This window comes from Bufo bufo, chromosome 2, assembly GCF_905171765.1.
Source record: "Bufo bufo chromosome 2, aBufBuf1.1, whole genome shotgun sequence".
In the NCBI taxonomy this organism is placed as follows: Eukaryota; Metazoa; Chordata; class Amphibia; order Anura; family Bufonidae; genus Bufo; species Bufo bufo.
In genome coordinates this window covers 243,541,240-243,558,506 of record NC_053390.1, presented here as the reverse complement: position 1 = coordinate 243,558,506, position 17,267 = coordinate 243,541,240, and the positions used below count along the sequence as shown (strand labels likewise).

The window sequence follows — 17,267 nt, the reverse complement described above, 5'->3', positions numbered from 1 at the left end:
TATGGCAAGAATCCATTATTGTCAAGTGAATGGGTCCTAAGAATGTTACAAAATATGAAGTGATGGTGCTGTCAGGTGACTTAATTCATGGAGTGGTAAGTACGGGGGGGGGAGTGAAAATCAAAAAATGTCAGAGTGGGAATGGCAGGGGTCCATAAGCATAGTCAAGGGGTTGTCCGGGCAGCAAAAAATAATTTAAACAAAAATAACAGGCATTTCAAATAAAATTTGGTTTACCTCACCAACCCCCCTACGGCTCCCATTCCTACAATTCTCATGTCTATGATCGCCACTAATTCCGGTTCTCTCTCGACACATAGAAGATGAACTCTGAGGAGCGGCACTGCAGAGATTAAGTACAAAGGGGGAGATTTAGATTCTCTGTGCTGCTAGAAGATGCGCCAAACTTATGATGAGGCGCAGTCCTGGCCATAAATTAGGTGCATCCTCCGGCAGTCGGTGCACCTACACAGAAATCTACGACATCTCAGAGCTGCTGGAGATTTTTGTCTTCATTTGCACCAGAAAACTTGTGTAAATGAAGATAAATTTGTCTCGGTTGTTGGTCAAGCCCTTTCCGGCTCTTGCCGTTTACCCTTTCTGAAAAGTGACAAAAAGTACAAAAAGAAGCACTTGCAACTTTTTTTTTTTTTTTTTAAAGTCGCATTTAAAAAGTCCCAAACAGACATCTTGCTACTTTTTAAAGCCACTCTTCTGGCGTAAGGTTCTGTATAATGTTTGCATAGTAGATTAGACCTGTTATTAGAATGAGCTCTATACCATCCTATACTCCGCCCTGGTAGAGAAAAGCAAATAAATAAGAATGTGAGACAGAAGATCAGAGGTGCTTATTTTAGAAAGTATGTCATTCCAGATGCTCCGAGCCGAGCCGTTTGGATTTTGTCCCAGCCTTTAACCCTCCTGATACAGATAAGTGAATGATGTTTCTTCTGCGAGATACCCTGGGGCTCTAGCCTGTAACTGAATAATGATCTCAATTCCATTTGAGGATAGTTTGTTCCAGTAGATTTGTCCAGGACAAAGAAAGGAGAAGACAAATCAATGCCTGCAATTCACTGTTGTCAGTGACTTTACTTGACACTGGACCACCACCAGAACACATGGTTCTCTCAGGAAGATCTGCAAAAACTAGGTTTTAGCATGACTGATTAAGGCCTCATGCACACGAACGTATTTTGTTTCTGTGTCCGTTCTGTTTTTTTTGCGGATAGGATGCGGACCCATTCATTTCAATGGGTCTGCAAAAAAGGCGGACAGCACACAGTGTGCTGTCCGCATCAGTCTGTCCGTTCCGTAGCTCCGCAAAAAACATAGAACATGTCCTATTCTTGTCCGTTTTAGGCATTGTTACAATGGATCCACAAAAAACAAAACACATACGGTCGTGTGCATGTAGCCTGAGGCCTCCTGCACACGAATGTGTGCTGCCCGTTGCCGTATTGCGGACCGCATTTGCGGATGCGCAGTACACGGGCGCGGTCCCGTGGGTATTCCGCATCACAGATGGGGACCCATTCACTTCAAAGGGTCCGCAAACCCGGAGATGCAGAATGGTGCGGAACGGAAACACTACGGAGTGCTTCCGTGGGGTTTCGTCCCGTACTTCAGTTCTGCAAAAAGATAGAACATGTCCTATCTTTTTGTGAAACGAGCAGATCGCGGACCCATTAAAGTGAATGGGTCCACGATCCGCTGCCCCACAGTCGGTGTTCGTGCATTGCGGTCCGCAGCATGGCCACGGGGCACACACATTCGTGTGCAGGAGGCCTTATTGTTTTCAGAAAGATTTCTCCAGATTCTGTTGCTGGAAAGATGACAGATCCTTTCTTTCGCTTCCTGTACAACCATTAGCACATTTAGTAGCTTTTTGCAGATATTCGCTCAGTTTTGTTATTACCGCTACTGGTGAATTGTGTCAGGCAGCAGTTACTCGCGGGTATGTGGAATGCACAGCTAGCATGTGTTGATAGCGGCGGTAAAGCTGTATAGTATGTTTCATTTTAATCCGTTGACCTTTTTAGACAGAAGAGCATATTGCTGAATTCTCTGCAATTAGAGAACAATGCTTCTTTTTTCCCCAGCCTTGGCCGAGTGTCTGCATGGAATTCTGTCATTGTGTTTTTGTGCTGTGTCCTTTTCAGAGACCAAAAAAAAAAAAAAGGATAAAATGTTAACAAACGGTTTAATTTTTTTTCTGCCTTTTGTCTTTGAGAGCAAAGGCTATGCTGTTAGCAACAGCATGATATGCGTTTCATTTCAGACCATCTCTTTACCAGTGAAGGCATGCCTGGATACATCTTTACTAGTTTATATCCTCAAAGGTGTGTCCCATGAGATGTATTCCCGCTGTCACGGATGTCACACACCTGGTGGTAAGGTTCCTGTACACTATTAAGCTAGGAAGAATGTTGGTAAGGTTGAAAGAAAGTTGTTAAAATGAACATCGGCTATGATGCCAACAGCCAGAAAGAAAGGGATGTGGAGCCTTCTAGTTTTAGGTGAACCTTGGAGCATGTGCTATTGCTGGATCTCTTGACAAGACCATCTGGACAGACCTCAAGAGAGCTATCTTTGTCAGTTAGTCACACATGTTCTACAAGGTGACAATCCATTTAATCTGTTCACTGCAACTCAAGAGCAGGATGGGAGTGTTCACGCTCTTTGCACCTGTTCCATTGCCGGTAGTGTACAGTGCTAGCGCACAGACTGTTGGGGCAGCAAATGCCACTTTGATCTCTGCCAGTCAAAGCATTGGTTCATTTACTGGTTTGTCCAAGAGGTGCAGTCCATTAAACAGAATATGGTGACACAAAAGCTTTCAGTTGCAGACGCTGTATCCCTTCAGACTTTTACATAATGAACACATTAAAGGGAACCTGTCACCTGGATTTTGGGTATAGAGCTGAGGACATGGGCTGCTAGATGCTAGATTTATCAAATCTTTTTTTTACACAATAAAAGCACACAGAGCTATGGGGACTGGGTATTGCGGATGTGCTAGCGGCCATCTAGCAACCCATGTCCTCAGCTCTATACCCAAAGTCCCGGTGACAGGCTCCCTTTAAGCAGATCTCCCTGGTTTTCCTGCTATTGGCAGCCACATCGCCTCCTGGTCCGCTCTCAGCAGCCTGTCTCGTCCATCCCTGCAGGTGCCATGGAGGAGCAAACTCATCTATGCCTGAAGGAGTGTGCTGCTGTCTGGGTCTTAGAAGCGGACCAGATGTGCTTTCCTTCTGTGACTGACACTCCTGGCTGACTGGAGGGCTTAGCAGGAAGACTCAAGCAGAAGTAAAGAAACTTTTGCAGAAGAAAGGGAGACTGAGGAGAAGCTGTGATGGCTGAGCACTTACTGCAGGCTCCCCCCCGTACTGAGAGGATCCTGCTGTATGTGAGGATGTAGCAGAGCCAGGAAGGTGCCGTGGAACACAAACTGTCTGTCCTGTTTATGGCCCCTCCGCTTTGTGTTCTTATCACAGACATGTTAATTACAGCCAGACCAACAGTTTAACCCCTTCTGAGCTGTCAATATGGCTGAGGTCAGTGATAGCAGCAGTCACTGGTCTCATCTGTAAATGTGTGCCCTCTCCTTCCTGCACTGTATATAGTGACCCCCCCATACAGTGATATGTGACCACCACCACTGTATATAGAGAAGTGGGACCCTCTATATACTGTATGCAGTGATATGTGACCCCCACCACCACTGTATATAGAGATATGTGACCCTCTGTATACTGTATGCAGTGATGTGACCCCTTCTGTACACTGTATATAGAGATGTGTGACCGTCTGTATACTGTATGCAGCTGTGACCCCCACCACCACTGTATATACAGGTGTGACCCTCTATATACTGTATGCAGCGAGATGTGACCCTCACGACCACTGTATATAGAGATGTGTGACCCTCTGTATGCAGCGATATGTGACCCCCACCACCACTGTATATAGAGATGTGTGACCCTCTATATACTGTATGCAGTAATATGTGACCCCCACCACCACTGTATACTGTATATAGAGTTGTGTGATCCTTTGTATACTGCATGCAGTGATAAGTGACCCCCACCTCTGTATACTGTATATAGAGATGTGTGACCTATATACTGTATGCAGTGATATGTGACCACCACTGTACACTGTATATAGAGATGTGTGACCCTCTGAATACAGTGATGTGACTCCCACGACCACTGTATATAGAGATGTGTGACCTATATACTGTATGCAGTGATATGTGACCACCACTGTACACTGTATATAGAGATGTGTGACCTCCTGCACTGGAGGATCTCATTATCATCATTATACACAGTGTACGGGAAAGGGGGTGTACAGGAAAAACCTTTAGAAACCTTCTAAATTCATTGGTGTTGCAATTGACAGGTCCACTTTGACATCACTCATCACATTATTAGGCCTCCTGCACACGAAGATGTGTGCCCCAAATTGCAGGCAGCAATGCACGAACACCGACCGTGGGGCAGCTGCAGCAGACCAATTCACTTTAATGGGTCCGCAATCCGCCCGTTACGCAAAAAGATAGAACATGTCCTATCTTTTTGCGGAACGGAAGTAGGGGACGAAAGTTAAGTAGTGCTTCCGTGGGTTTCCGTTACAAATCTCCGGATTTGCAGACCCATTGAAGTGAATGGGTCCGCATCCGTGATGCAGAATGCCCATGGAACGGCGCCTGTGTATTGCAGATCCGCAATACGGCAACGGGCAGCACACGTTCGTGTGCAGGAGGCCTAATACAGATAGATTTGAGGGTGGTGTGCCCTGAGAAAAGGCATGCCCCCTGTGCTGCCAGCTTGAAAATAAAGAGGTTATCCAGGTTTTTAATATTGATGACCTATCCTCAGGATAGGTCACTCATCAATATCCGATCGGCAGGGATCCAACACCCGTTACCCCTGCCGATCAGCTGTTAGAGGAGGTGGCTCGCGCAGTGCGCACATACCGTGTTCTTCTCTCTTTTCCTGCTTGCTGGTGTTAGTCTATGGGACAGCAGCAGTAAACAGGAAAAGAGACAGTACACGTACACACTGCGTGCACAGTCTCCTCGTACAGCTGATCGGCGGGGGGTGCCAGGTGTCGGAACCCTTCAAATCGGATATTGCTGACCTATCTTGAGGAGTGGTCATCAATAGAAAAAGCCTGGACAACCCCTTTAATATAGCAGAGTAATGAATGAATACAGGGCTAGTTCTAGCTTTGTCAGAAAGAGACAGCTAAATGTCCGATTTTCATTTTTTACATTAATCATGGGATAACCCATTTAATGCAGTTTAACAGATGCTAATTTTAGCGTCTGTTTTACTGCAGCAAAACTCAGAACCCTCACAGTTCCATTGAACTAAACTAAGATCACCATAGAACTCTTACGCCTTTTTCACACAGAACAGGGGCAGATCTTTCCTTTATACCTTATGTCTGTGGAGGCTCCAATCCTGGTTTTGGCTCTCAATCACTGATGGAAATCACTGACCAAAACTGACATGCGAATAAGGTATAAGAAGTTAGACGCTTCGGTGATGTCCACATCTGAGAGCTAGTAACAGATTCAATCATTTGTGACAGAAAAAACAATTGCATTAAAGGGAACAATTTTTGCCCAGAGAAATTACAGAAACCTCGTCTAAAAACTACGGACCCCTGGAAAAGTCAATGGGCACTATTGTGTGATGGATATTGCAGAGAATCTCTCCTACTGGCCTGCCATAAGTTAAAGAGAACCTGTCAGTGAGGGTAACGTGGATCAGCCGACAGGTTCACTTTAAATGTACTTTAGTTAAAGGGGTTGACCACTTTCTGGTTGTTGTTTACCAATGTGTTTGTGAGATGATACGGCACTTACTAATATAGCCATTTTCTATATTTCATAAGGTGTGCCCTTTGTTTACAAGGTCTTTGTGCTGTCCACACAGAGGTCCTCTCCATAAAATGGCTTCTGATGGAGGGTCATGTGATCAGGAAATTCACCTCCATGTGAGGTCTCCTCCATTCAAACACACTGCATCTGCACTTGTTCTGCTGGGAGTTTCATCAGCGGCCAGCTTATGGAGAGGACCTCCGCCTGGACAGCACAAGGGACATACCTTATGAAATATAGAAAATGGTGCAGAATTTCAACAAAGACTATATCAGTAACAGTCATATAATCATCTCACAAAAAGCATTGGTCAACAGTAACCAGAAAGTAGGCAATCCCTATAATGTGAGCTTTTATAAAGACAGCTGGCTTTTTAGTATACAAGTAATGATTGCATACAGTTTAGAACAAGGATGTAGAATGCATATATGCAGAAAATATTATATGGCAGATTTTAATACTACATTCCGCAAGAAAATGGCTGGATTTGACAGGTTTTCCAGGACCACATAATATATCTGGGTGCCAACATGCATCTGGCACATTAATTAAAAGTCCAGCTCACATGAATCTACTAGGAAGCTTTCATTTTACAGCATATCATTTTTAAATGACTTTGTGGCTCTCGGAGTCTGCCAGAACACAACACTGTGCTATAAAACTGCTACACCTCAGCTCCCAAGGACATTAAATCCTTGTAAAAGTGCCTGCATTTTAAGCAGCCAATATTTCAGTGTGCCAGGCTCTCCTTCCCCCGGGAGACGATTTAAATGATGGGAAGAGGTAAAATGCATAAACCAAACATAGTTATATCGCATTATATTTTGGGAGGTGATTGGGATGTTTTAAACATGGAATGGAAAATTCAGAAGCATAAAATGTAAAACAGCATTAGGCTCCATTCACACGTCCGCAAATGGGTCCGCATCCGTTCCGCAATTTTGCAGAACGGGTGCGGACCCATTCATTTTCTATGGGGACGGAATGGATGCGGACAGCACACAGTGTGCTGTCCGCATCCGCGGAGTGCGGCCCCAATCTTCGGGTCCGCAGCTCCGCAAAAGATAGAACATGTCCGATCTTGTCCGCAGCTTGCGGACAAGAATAGGCATTTCTATGGGGGTGCCGGGCGGGTGTGTTGCGGATCCGCAACACACCACAGACGTGTGAATGGAGCCTTAGGAGCAGAGCCTGTCTTTCCATGTGGCTGAGCCAGAGCACCCAGCATATCTGCATGTAGAAAGGGCAATTTGTAGCCCTTGACAAAAGACAAACATTATTAGGGTCCATTCACACGTCCGCAAACAGGTCCGCATCTGTTCCGCAATATCGGGAACGAGTGCGGACCCATTCATTCTCAATGAAGCAGGAATCGATGCCGCATCCGCATTTCCGGAGCGCGGCCCTGAACTTCTGGGCTTCGGCCCCGCAAAAAAATAGAACATGTCCTATTCTTGTCGCGGACATGAATAGGCAGTTCTATGGGGGGTGCCGGCCGGGTCCATTGCGGATCCGCAATACACCACAGACATGTGAATGGACCCTTAATGTCATTAAAGCGACCCCCTGGAAAAAAAAAGAAAAAAAAAACACACATTAACTGGGGCAGGAAAAGTACTGTTACCTGGTGTCCTTTTCATCTTTTTAGCTGCAGATCCACCCATTCTTGGGCTCCTCTTCTGTCATCCAAGATGACAGTAGAGTCCAGGAATTGAAGGATATCCAGCTGGAAAGATGAAAAGGAGGTCACCATAAAAGTGTTCTGTTCGTTCCCTTGTAAGGCTACAATCACACGACCATATTTGTTTTGCGGACCAGAAAAAAAAGGATGACGTCCGTATGGCATCCGTTTTTTTGTGTGGATCCATTGTAACAATACCTATCCTTATCCACAAAAGTAACTGTAATAGGGCATGTTCTATTTTTTTGGGGAGCTACAGAATGGACATACGGATGCGGATAGCACAGTGTGCTGTCTGCATTTTTTGCAGACCCATTGAAATGAATGAGGCCTCATCACATCCGCAAAAAACGGGTACAGAAACAAAATACGTTTATGTGAATGTAGCTTGACGTCGGTGTGCATTCCGTATTTTGTGGAACGGAACAGCTGGCCCCTAATAGAACATGTCCTACTATTGTCCGCAGCACGGACAAGGATAGTACTGTTCTATTCTTTTGCTGAACGGACATACGAAAACCGAATGCACACAGTAACTTCAGTTTTTTTTGGGACCCATTGAAATACGGTCTGCAAAAAAAAAAAAAAACGGAATGGACACTGAAAGAAAATTAATTTCTGATATTTTTTTTCTGGAATCAAAGTCTTGCTTTAAAGGGGTTGTGCGAAATACTAAAAAATCTCATTTAATTGTGTAAACCTTGTCTAGTGTCCTACGTTCTTCACTTCAGTCTCCATGCTCCTACTGAGCTCCATTGTTTATGATCCGAACTTCCAGATTGTGGCTGTAGATGAGCTGCAGCCACAACCACTTCCCATAGTGCTGTAAGATCAGACGGAAATGTGAACGCCTACTACACCCTTCCCTGGGCCAAAAAGTCCACTCACTACACCCTCCATCATCCTTTTGCTCCTGATGTTTCCTCCTAAACAGCTTCCATATAACAAGCAGTGAACACCGTCAAACTGCTTGTGGATCAAGATCACATGGGTATGACATCACGAGCATTCGGGCGAGGATTCTGACAGAGGGGATCATGAAAGGCCCGGTCCTGATGTCAGAGGAAATCCAGTCTCTGCACAGAGACCAATCTCCTGATCTCCAGAGTGAGACATTAGTAAGTTGTGGGTCCTGGCAAGGGAAGCACAAGTAAAGGTAAAATGTATACCCGGATAACCCCTGAATGAACACTGTTCTGCAGTGTCCACTTGCCACATGTACCGGCACATACAGCAAACGTATGCATTGGACCTGTTCTTTTGGACTCTGTCGGGCTGGTATAAATATACCCTTTTCTCCTGTATGGAATCTGCTGCACTATTACACACACAGGTATGCAGTCACAAAATGCATACACCATGCTACATGTTTTTTTTGTAATATGGGAATCTATGGGCGATGAATGCCATAATATGCCTATACACCTGTGTAAATCTCACGCCGTCCCGTTCAGCATTTGGTGCAGGTGCGAGATTTACATGGCTCATTTGCATATAATAAAAGTTAAAATTACACGAAAATGGGGGCATACTTAAATAAAAGAAAGGCAGAGTTAAATTCAGGTGACATTTTCACATCTATAATGTCAGCCTGTTTAATAGTGAAAATTGGGGTGACAGAAACCCTTTAAGGCCTTATGTCTGCGGAGGCTCCAATCCTGGTTTTGCCTCACAATTACTGATGGAAATCACTGACTAAAACACTGATGTGTAAATGAGGCTTAAGAAATAATAGAAGACTCATGGCAGAAGGGGCTTTCATGCTCATGAACGATTCTAAAAATCAGCTTTCAGTTCAGTCAGTGATAAACTGACATTTTGGCCTCATGCACGCGACTACTTTTCATCCGCACACTGACCTATTCATCTCTAGGGGCCCTACACACGTCAGTGGTTTTTTTTGCAGATGTTTTTCTGTACCACAAATTATGGAAGATGTCCTATTCTGGTCATTCTGCAGATGGGAATAGGCCTTTTTTTTTTACTCTTGATAGTGACAAAAAAACTGAACGCACACGGAAAGGTATCAGTTTTATATCCGGAACAAAATACGGACATGGTTGTCTGCATGAGCCCTTTCCCTGAGGCATCAGCTACTTCTGCAAATAAGTTCTTGCATTTTTTTTTTATCCATGGGAGTCATTTGTTTATATCTGTTTTACATGAGTGTGAAAAAATTAAGAATAGCACACAGTATCCATCCATGAAGATGGGCTATTATTCAGTAAGATTCCGTTTTTTTTTTTTTTTTAATGGCCCACTGACATGAATGGGCAAATCCTGTTTGAAAAATGCATGATAAGGAATATTACTTTTTTCATGCAGAGCGATCTTGTGCGATTAAAAAAAAACATGAGCATAAACCCATTGACTTTAGTGGGTCAGTTTTCACTGAGGTTGCAGTCTATTGTAAACAGATGGCACCCGTGCGTAAAAATCGCTTGCGAGCATGAGGCCTAGGAGTCTCTGCTAAGTCTAAGCTTCCCTTCTATTAATACAATTCTCAGCTTTTGCATGCAATGATCCAAGCAGCACATACCATGGCAATGAGCGCATATACCGCATGGTACAGACCGTGCACAGCCATTACAAGCCCGACTCCATCATCACAAATCAGCCATTTACCACAAGTGTCCAGTGTGTGAGAACAGGAATGACTGTGTGCTCTCCCCCAACATATGAGCCACTTTTCACCCCATTACCTCTACTGCATAGCTGATCTTTTGGTTGATGCCTCAGTAAAATGGACAATGGGCAGTTTGGATAAATGAAGGCCAAGATGTAGCGTGAAAAGATTCTCTCTAGTGCCAAATGGGCTAACGCTAACACGTTCACTTGCTTCTCTGCTAACCAGGGGGGATGGTTTACGCTTCTAACATGATTTTGGGGGGTGGTAGCAAAGGAGCTGGAATGTTTTATGCTACATGCACACAGCCGTGTGGTTTATTTAGCTGCATCTCCATGCCAAAATCTGCATGTGTTACTTCCGAATTTTATTGCATATTCATGGCAAAAGGTGAAATCTGCACAGACAATTGACATGCTGCGGATTTCAAAATTTACACTGGAGATCAATTTCCACATGTACATAAGATATGGATAATCGCTAACTTTAATGGTACTGTATTATGCTGCAGATTTTCCATGCAAAATATGTATCGTGCATACACTCTTAGGGTGGCTGCACACTGAAAATCCAAATTATTTATTGGGTTTTTGATGTGTTTATTTTTGGTGCAGGATTTGATGCAGATTTTTGCAGATCTCACCCTTTCATTGAAAAGGGTGAAATCCACACAAGAAAAAGGCAACAATTGACATGCTGCTGAGAAAAAATAAATAAAGCAAAGTGCACATAAGGCTACTTTCACACTAGCGTTCGGGGCTCCGCTTGTGAGTTCCGTTTGAAGGGTCTCACAAGCGGCCCCGAACGCATCCGTACTGCCCTAATGCATTCTGAGTGGATGCGGATCCGCTCAGAATGCATCAGTCTGGCAGCGTTCAGCCTCCGCTCAGCAACCGGACACCCGAAAGCTGCTTGCAGCGTTCGGGTGTCCGCCTGGCCGTGCGGAGGCAAACTGATCCGTCCAGACTTACAATGTAAGTCAATGGGGACGGATCCGTTTGAATTTGACACTACATGGCTCAATTTTCAAACGGATCCGTCTGAAGCTACTTTCACACTTAGAATTTTTTCTACACTATAATGCAGACGGATCCGTTCTGAACGCATCCCAAGTCTGCATTATATGAGCGGATCCGTCTGGGCAGACCCCAGACGGATCCGCTCTGAATGCAAGTGTGAAAGTAGCCTAAGATTTGTCCTGCACTTTGCTGATACTGTATTACGCTGCAATCCAGCAGAGGTGGCCGGGGCTGTGGGAGTGCACATAGGCTGCTGTTTTTTAATGCTAGATAAGAGGCTGTTTCTGAACATGCAATTTTTGTGATATTGTTTTTACCCAGACCGTTCACATCACATTTTGTCCCATATTTAATTATATGTAGTTTGTGGTAACGCATTATCAAATATTTTCAGTTGTAGAAAGTGTGAATGTTATTTTCTTAATTTACTCTTAACACTTTGTCGTGGCAGATTTTGTTGCAGAAATAGCTGAGAAAAAAATAAAAAAATTAGTTGCATTCATCTTGTTTTGGCAGGAAGCACATGGATTTCTGCAAGCCTTGGTCAAATGAATGAAACAGATTTTCAGTGGCCGAAAAAATTTGTAGCAAAACCTGGTGTCACATTTTTGCACCATGAAATTCTGGCTTATTTTGGGTGGAGGTTTTAGTGATACAACATCTTCTCTCCATTAGAAAAGTCTAGAGTAAAACTTCAGAAAAAAAATGCCACACTCATACTGTGAAGAAAAAAAACACAAGGAAATGGTCTTAAAACACCACTGCAAAAAAACAAAATAATTAACGGAGAGCAAAACCACCCTAAAGCCTCATTCACACGTCAGTGATTTCCAAAGGCCTCACGCTCTGTGTGTTCTGGACACTTCTTGCAGGAGTCCAGGCATTATCATGATTTATAATGCTATGTGCCTCTGCATGACCTTACTTCTACATAAAGCTGTCACTATGATTCTGTAGCAATAAGGTCACAAAAAATGGGTCATGTGCATGAGACATGACCCATTTTTTGCCGTCCACAAATCGCAGATCCACAAAACACGGATGGAGTCTGTGTGTGTTCCGCAATTTGCGGAACGTCACGGACAGCCTTTAATATAACTGCCTATTCTTGTCCGCAAAGCGCGGACAAGAATAGGACAGTTTATATATTTTTTTTTTTGCGGACCACGGAACAGAGCAACGGATGCGGACAGCACATGGAGTGCTGTCCGCATCTTTTGCGGCCCTATTGAAGTGAATGGGTCCGCATCTGAGCAGCCAAAACTGCGGCTCGGATGTGGACCAAAACACCTGCCGTGTGCATGAGGCCAAAACCAATAGTGAAGAGCCTCCATAGATATAAGGTATAATGGAAAGATCTGCTCCTGTTCTGTGTTTAGAGCCGCAGCAGGTTTTGGCTCAAAAGCACTGATTGAAATCACTGACCGAAGGCCTCATATGCACACGACCGTAGCAGGTATGTGTCCGTATTGCTGCCCGCAATATATATGGGCATCAGCCGTGTGGGCACTGAATCCGGAAGATATGATGCAGTGTGGAACGGAGGCACGGATTGGAAGCCGTAGAGCATGCACTACTTTTTTGGGGTGGGACTGCCAGGTGCAGTTCCCATTCAAGTGAACCGACCGCAGGCATGCGGTCATTGCCAGTGCATTGAGGACCACAATTTGCGGTCCGAAGCACACACACTGCCTGCACACGTTAGTGTGCATGAGGCTTAACAACAACTTAAAACCTATCAACGGCAGTCCCCTCCCTGGCTTTCCTGACATACAAGCAGCTGTTCATATATATCGAGCTGTTTCAGACGAGCGCGTGCAGTCCGGAAATCACGCTCTGTGTGCGAGCGTAATCGTCCTTTCTGGACACTGCTCATCTTGCAGGAGCACATGGCATTATACTGATTTATGTGTTTTTTGTGATCTTATTGCTACAGAATCATAGTGACAGCTTTATGTAGAAGTAAGGTCATGCAGAGGCACATAGCATTATAAATCATGATAATGCCTGGACTCCTGCAAGAAGTGTCCAGAACACACAGAGCGTGATTTCCGGACTGCACACACTCGCCTGAAAGTGCACTTAAAGGGGTTATCCCATGAAAAGTATTACTATGCAGCAAAGACATTGCAAACGAAATATAACTGCAATATATAGGCAAAGAAATAGTGTTCTTTTTTCTGTATATTACATTTTCCTCTCCGGTAATGCCCCTGCTGTTTATCCTTCTAGTCCAATTTTCCCGACATTCGGTGGTGCATTAAAAAGCTTGATAGCATCCTCACTCCCCTCAGAGCTGGTGTAGTGGTCTTGTGGGGAAGCGGACTTGACACCTTTCATTCATCCCTGCTTATCAATTCACAGAAATATATTGCTATATCTCTCTCTCTCTAGGCAGTGGAGTAGGAAATAGTGAGGCAATGCATACAATCTGGGGCTATATGTAATTATTCTATGCAGCAGAGGAAGGGGGTAACCGAGCTAACTGCAGTGCATTTTGGGAGATGCAGGTGCTTGATAAGATGCTGCCCACCCACAGAAAAGGGAAGAAAGTCTTCCAAATGTGATTAAAGAAGTTTTACAGTTGATCATACAATAAGATTATGATCATCCAAAACGTGGACGATCAGTCATCTACCAGATCGTTCATCACTCATCAAAATATCCAACTAAGCCGGCAAATCAAACACACAGTACATTTAAAAAAATAATGAAAAACAAAACAATGGGCTTGTGCAAAGTGGCAAATAATAGGCCGAATATGGACAATCGTAATGGATACTTGAGATTTCAGATGGCAGAGGATGACAGCTTCCAACATAAGAGACCACATTTTAGGCAAAACAATTTGTTGCCCATTGCAAACAATCATTTGCATAAAATTTTAAAATCATGGTCAGCCAAAATGGTCAGTATTGGCCACTTTGACTTATCTCCTGCATATGACCAGCTTAAGTTGTAGACACCACAAATAAAGACCACATTTTTAGATCAAGGGGAAAAACGGCAATAATAGCTGAAGTGTGGACAAATTACCAAAAACGGAAAAATATAACACCATGTGAGCATGCTAAAACAGAACTATTTCTTAATAGGCATATTCTTAGTCCTTCAAGTGCTCAAAGGAGCCGCTCTCAAAGACTTAGGTCTTAAAGGGAGGCTGGAGAAAGATGATCACCCACATGCCAGGCCTGTCAGTAATTCTAGGCTGGAGTTATTGATTGTGACAGGTGAACTGTAAGCTGCTAATTATTCCTTGCTGGGTAATCTGCACAGGAGAGGGGATATAAAGGGATTAGCAGTGCCGGCTAAAAGAGGATCAGTTTAACCCCTCAAAGGCCACAGGGCAGTTATAGAGCCATGGGACAATTACAAGTAAAAAGCAGAGCACATTCAACACTATACAAGATCAATCATGTGCTAGTCTAGCGAAAGGAACGGATTTAGTCATATAAATTATCCACCTCTGTGGCTAACGCCAAGTTGCTAAAGAAAAAAATGGGCCATTGATGCAGTATGAGGGTCAGATTAAAAATACTTGTTAAAACTGATGTTTGACTGTACAGGACATCAGGAGCGGTTTTCCCACATTAAGCATTACAACAGCACTACGAGCATTCCCTCATCCAGATAACAAGGGTTAACGATTAACATTCTCAGAGATAAGGAGAAATTATTTTATAGGGGTTGAAGAGATAAGACTTTACACAGGCAAGCAAACACCAGGATAAGAGTTGGCAGGGCAGGCAGGTTACACATAAAGCTGACAGCCCAGCTCTTACCATATGTTGGTCCTACTACTCCCATTATTTACAATATACTGCTACACAGTATTTTTCATGTATTGGGCGCATGTGCAGGGCTCTTATCAAAAGGAAAAAAATTATGGCAGAACCTGCTTGGATTACGGTACTCAACACTTCTATTCTCCCAAGCAAGGTTTCATCTGAAGGCGAGGAACCCTGCACCATTAGCACAGCGCTGATGAAACCAGTGATACAGCCATCATCATTAGTTATCATTACAGTATATACGGTACAGTAGTGATTGCTAACTGCAGAACGCCATGGAAATCGATTTAATGAAGAAAAAAAAAAACATTTAGCACTATTCTAAGGTGACCATATGCAAAATAATTATCGGCGAGAAACTGACAACTGTAAATGCAATTATGTATATTTTGCTAAAATGACATGTATTTTATCACTTCTACGTTCTATTCTTGATTTTATTTGGATTATTTACATAAAAATATTTGTGGAGCAATATATTTGTCAATGGGTACTGTATGCGTATCAGAATATTTGTTCTACATATGGTATATTCATATTTCTTTTCTGTAGGAATGCTTGTTGGGATCGGACTACCCGATGTACGGTCAAGTCCAGTTTGTGTTGAGGGCTATGTCATGCCGTGGAACAAGGCAATAATGAGATTTGCAGACTATTCAGCAGTCAGGCAGTGGAAGGATAAATTAGGTTTCCATCCCCTTTCACCATCGCCATGTTTGCAAGTAAATAAGATTCCAGGAGAGGTAAGAATATAACAGCTTACATACCACACAGACTATGTAATGCTCATATGCGGGAGACTTGGGGATAGGATTTCAGGCTCATCTAGGAGATATACAATTTTGTGCTCATGCAGCTTTTGAGCAGGAAGGTGAGAGGTGTCACTGGATTTGATATCTCTCAGCCTCTGGCAGCAGACTTCATAGAAGCACGCATTATTACCTTTGCTACAAAGATGAAAAAACAAAACGCTGCAAACAACAAATCCATGTTTCTCCACACTGAGTACCGTGGATGGTCGGTAACCCCACACTTTGTTTATGAAGCCTGACAACTGCACATTACACTTCACACTAGAAGGGGTTAAGCTAAGCAGACAATGTGCCAAAACAGTGCTGCTCTCTTCATCTGGAGTGATGACACCAGGGCTGCTTCAGTTCTGCCAACCCACTAACCCTCTGGCTCCTGGCCAGGGAGTGTCTGGTCGGTCAACAGGATCATATTAAATTAGTAACATCCCCTAGGCTTTTTTTTCTTTTTTCTGCTTTTCTTAAGCTTGCAGCTTCAAGACACAAGAAGGTATAAACAAACTGTCCGCCTGGAAAACAGCATGAGGACATGACTAGGTCTCTGGCATCCATTTGCCTCCCATACAAGTCCATTCATTTGCACACCCTCACAGCCCCCGTGTTATTGACCATCTTGTGGAGATATTCCATTCCGATTGTTATCGCAGTATAATCAATCACCTGCTATGTTCTTCTGTGTCATGAGGATGATCTGACCTTTCATGTGATCTGGGATAGCTGACAGAACAGAGGCCGCAGAGGAACGCCCTGTGATGGCCATCAGGGGCTCATTTCACCCTCTGTAACCTGCTGGGAACAAGATGGCAGGGGCTCCCGGGCAATAAAGGGTGCGGAAGGCGCTGAAGGACATCGTTGTAAACCTGGCATTGCTAACTTCAGCGCCTCCACACCTAGGACTAGTCCTGACATTGAAGGGCTCTGGCCAGGGAAAGCCGCCCCAGTACCGAGCATTACCCGGGTCACAGACAGACAAACCCCAGCGCCACTTACCGTACAGTCCGGCACCCCGGAGATCACAGGCAGCTGCAATAATCCACAAGGCGATCCAGAAGGGTAAATCCCAAACCATAAATCCCCAAGCGAAAAGCCCACGGCTGTGCAGACGCAGCAGAGCACCGTACATCCAAACTTACTCTCTCCCTAGAGCAGATCCCCGGTGCACAGCAAGGAACGAGCCTTCCCAGGCTGCTTCTGATCTCTGGACTTCCAGCAAATCCACAAGCACACATATCCCAGCGCAGTAACCATGCAGTGGGCTCCTCATCTACCTCTCTACACGCACGGATCGCTCACTTATTAGGTGTTGGGGTCCATGGCTCCGGAGAGTCCGGACTGCTGGAGAGAAGGCTGCTCCTGCTGCTCGATCACACGAGAATGCGGTGCGCGCTGCTAGCTGCTAGCTGCTCACAGCGAACTCCTCCAGGTCTGACCAATCCAGCCCAGAT

The 17,267-nt window shown here is 44.3% G+C and overlaps 1 protein-coding gene across 19 annotated transcripts in view; it reads right to left on the bottom strand.

The window, feature by feature from the left end:
- The window catches only part of FBRSL1 (fibrosin like 1), a 617,089-nt gene that overhangs the window by 66,074 nt on the left and 533,748 nt on the right, over positions 1–17,267 (bottom strand). The window contains exon 1 of one of the 19 annotated variants that reach the window (XM_040416294.1): positions 16,956–17,254. The exons of the other annotated variants lie outside the window; for them this stretch is intronic. Coding sequence (XP_040272228.1) covers positions 16,956–17,051 — 96 coding nt within the window. The 5' untranslated portion in view covers positions 17,052–17,254. Of the gene's footprint in view, positions 1–16,955; positions 17,255–17,267 lie in introns of those variants that run through there. 19 annotated transcript variants of the gene reach the window in all.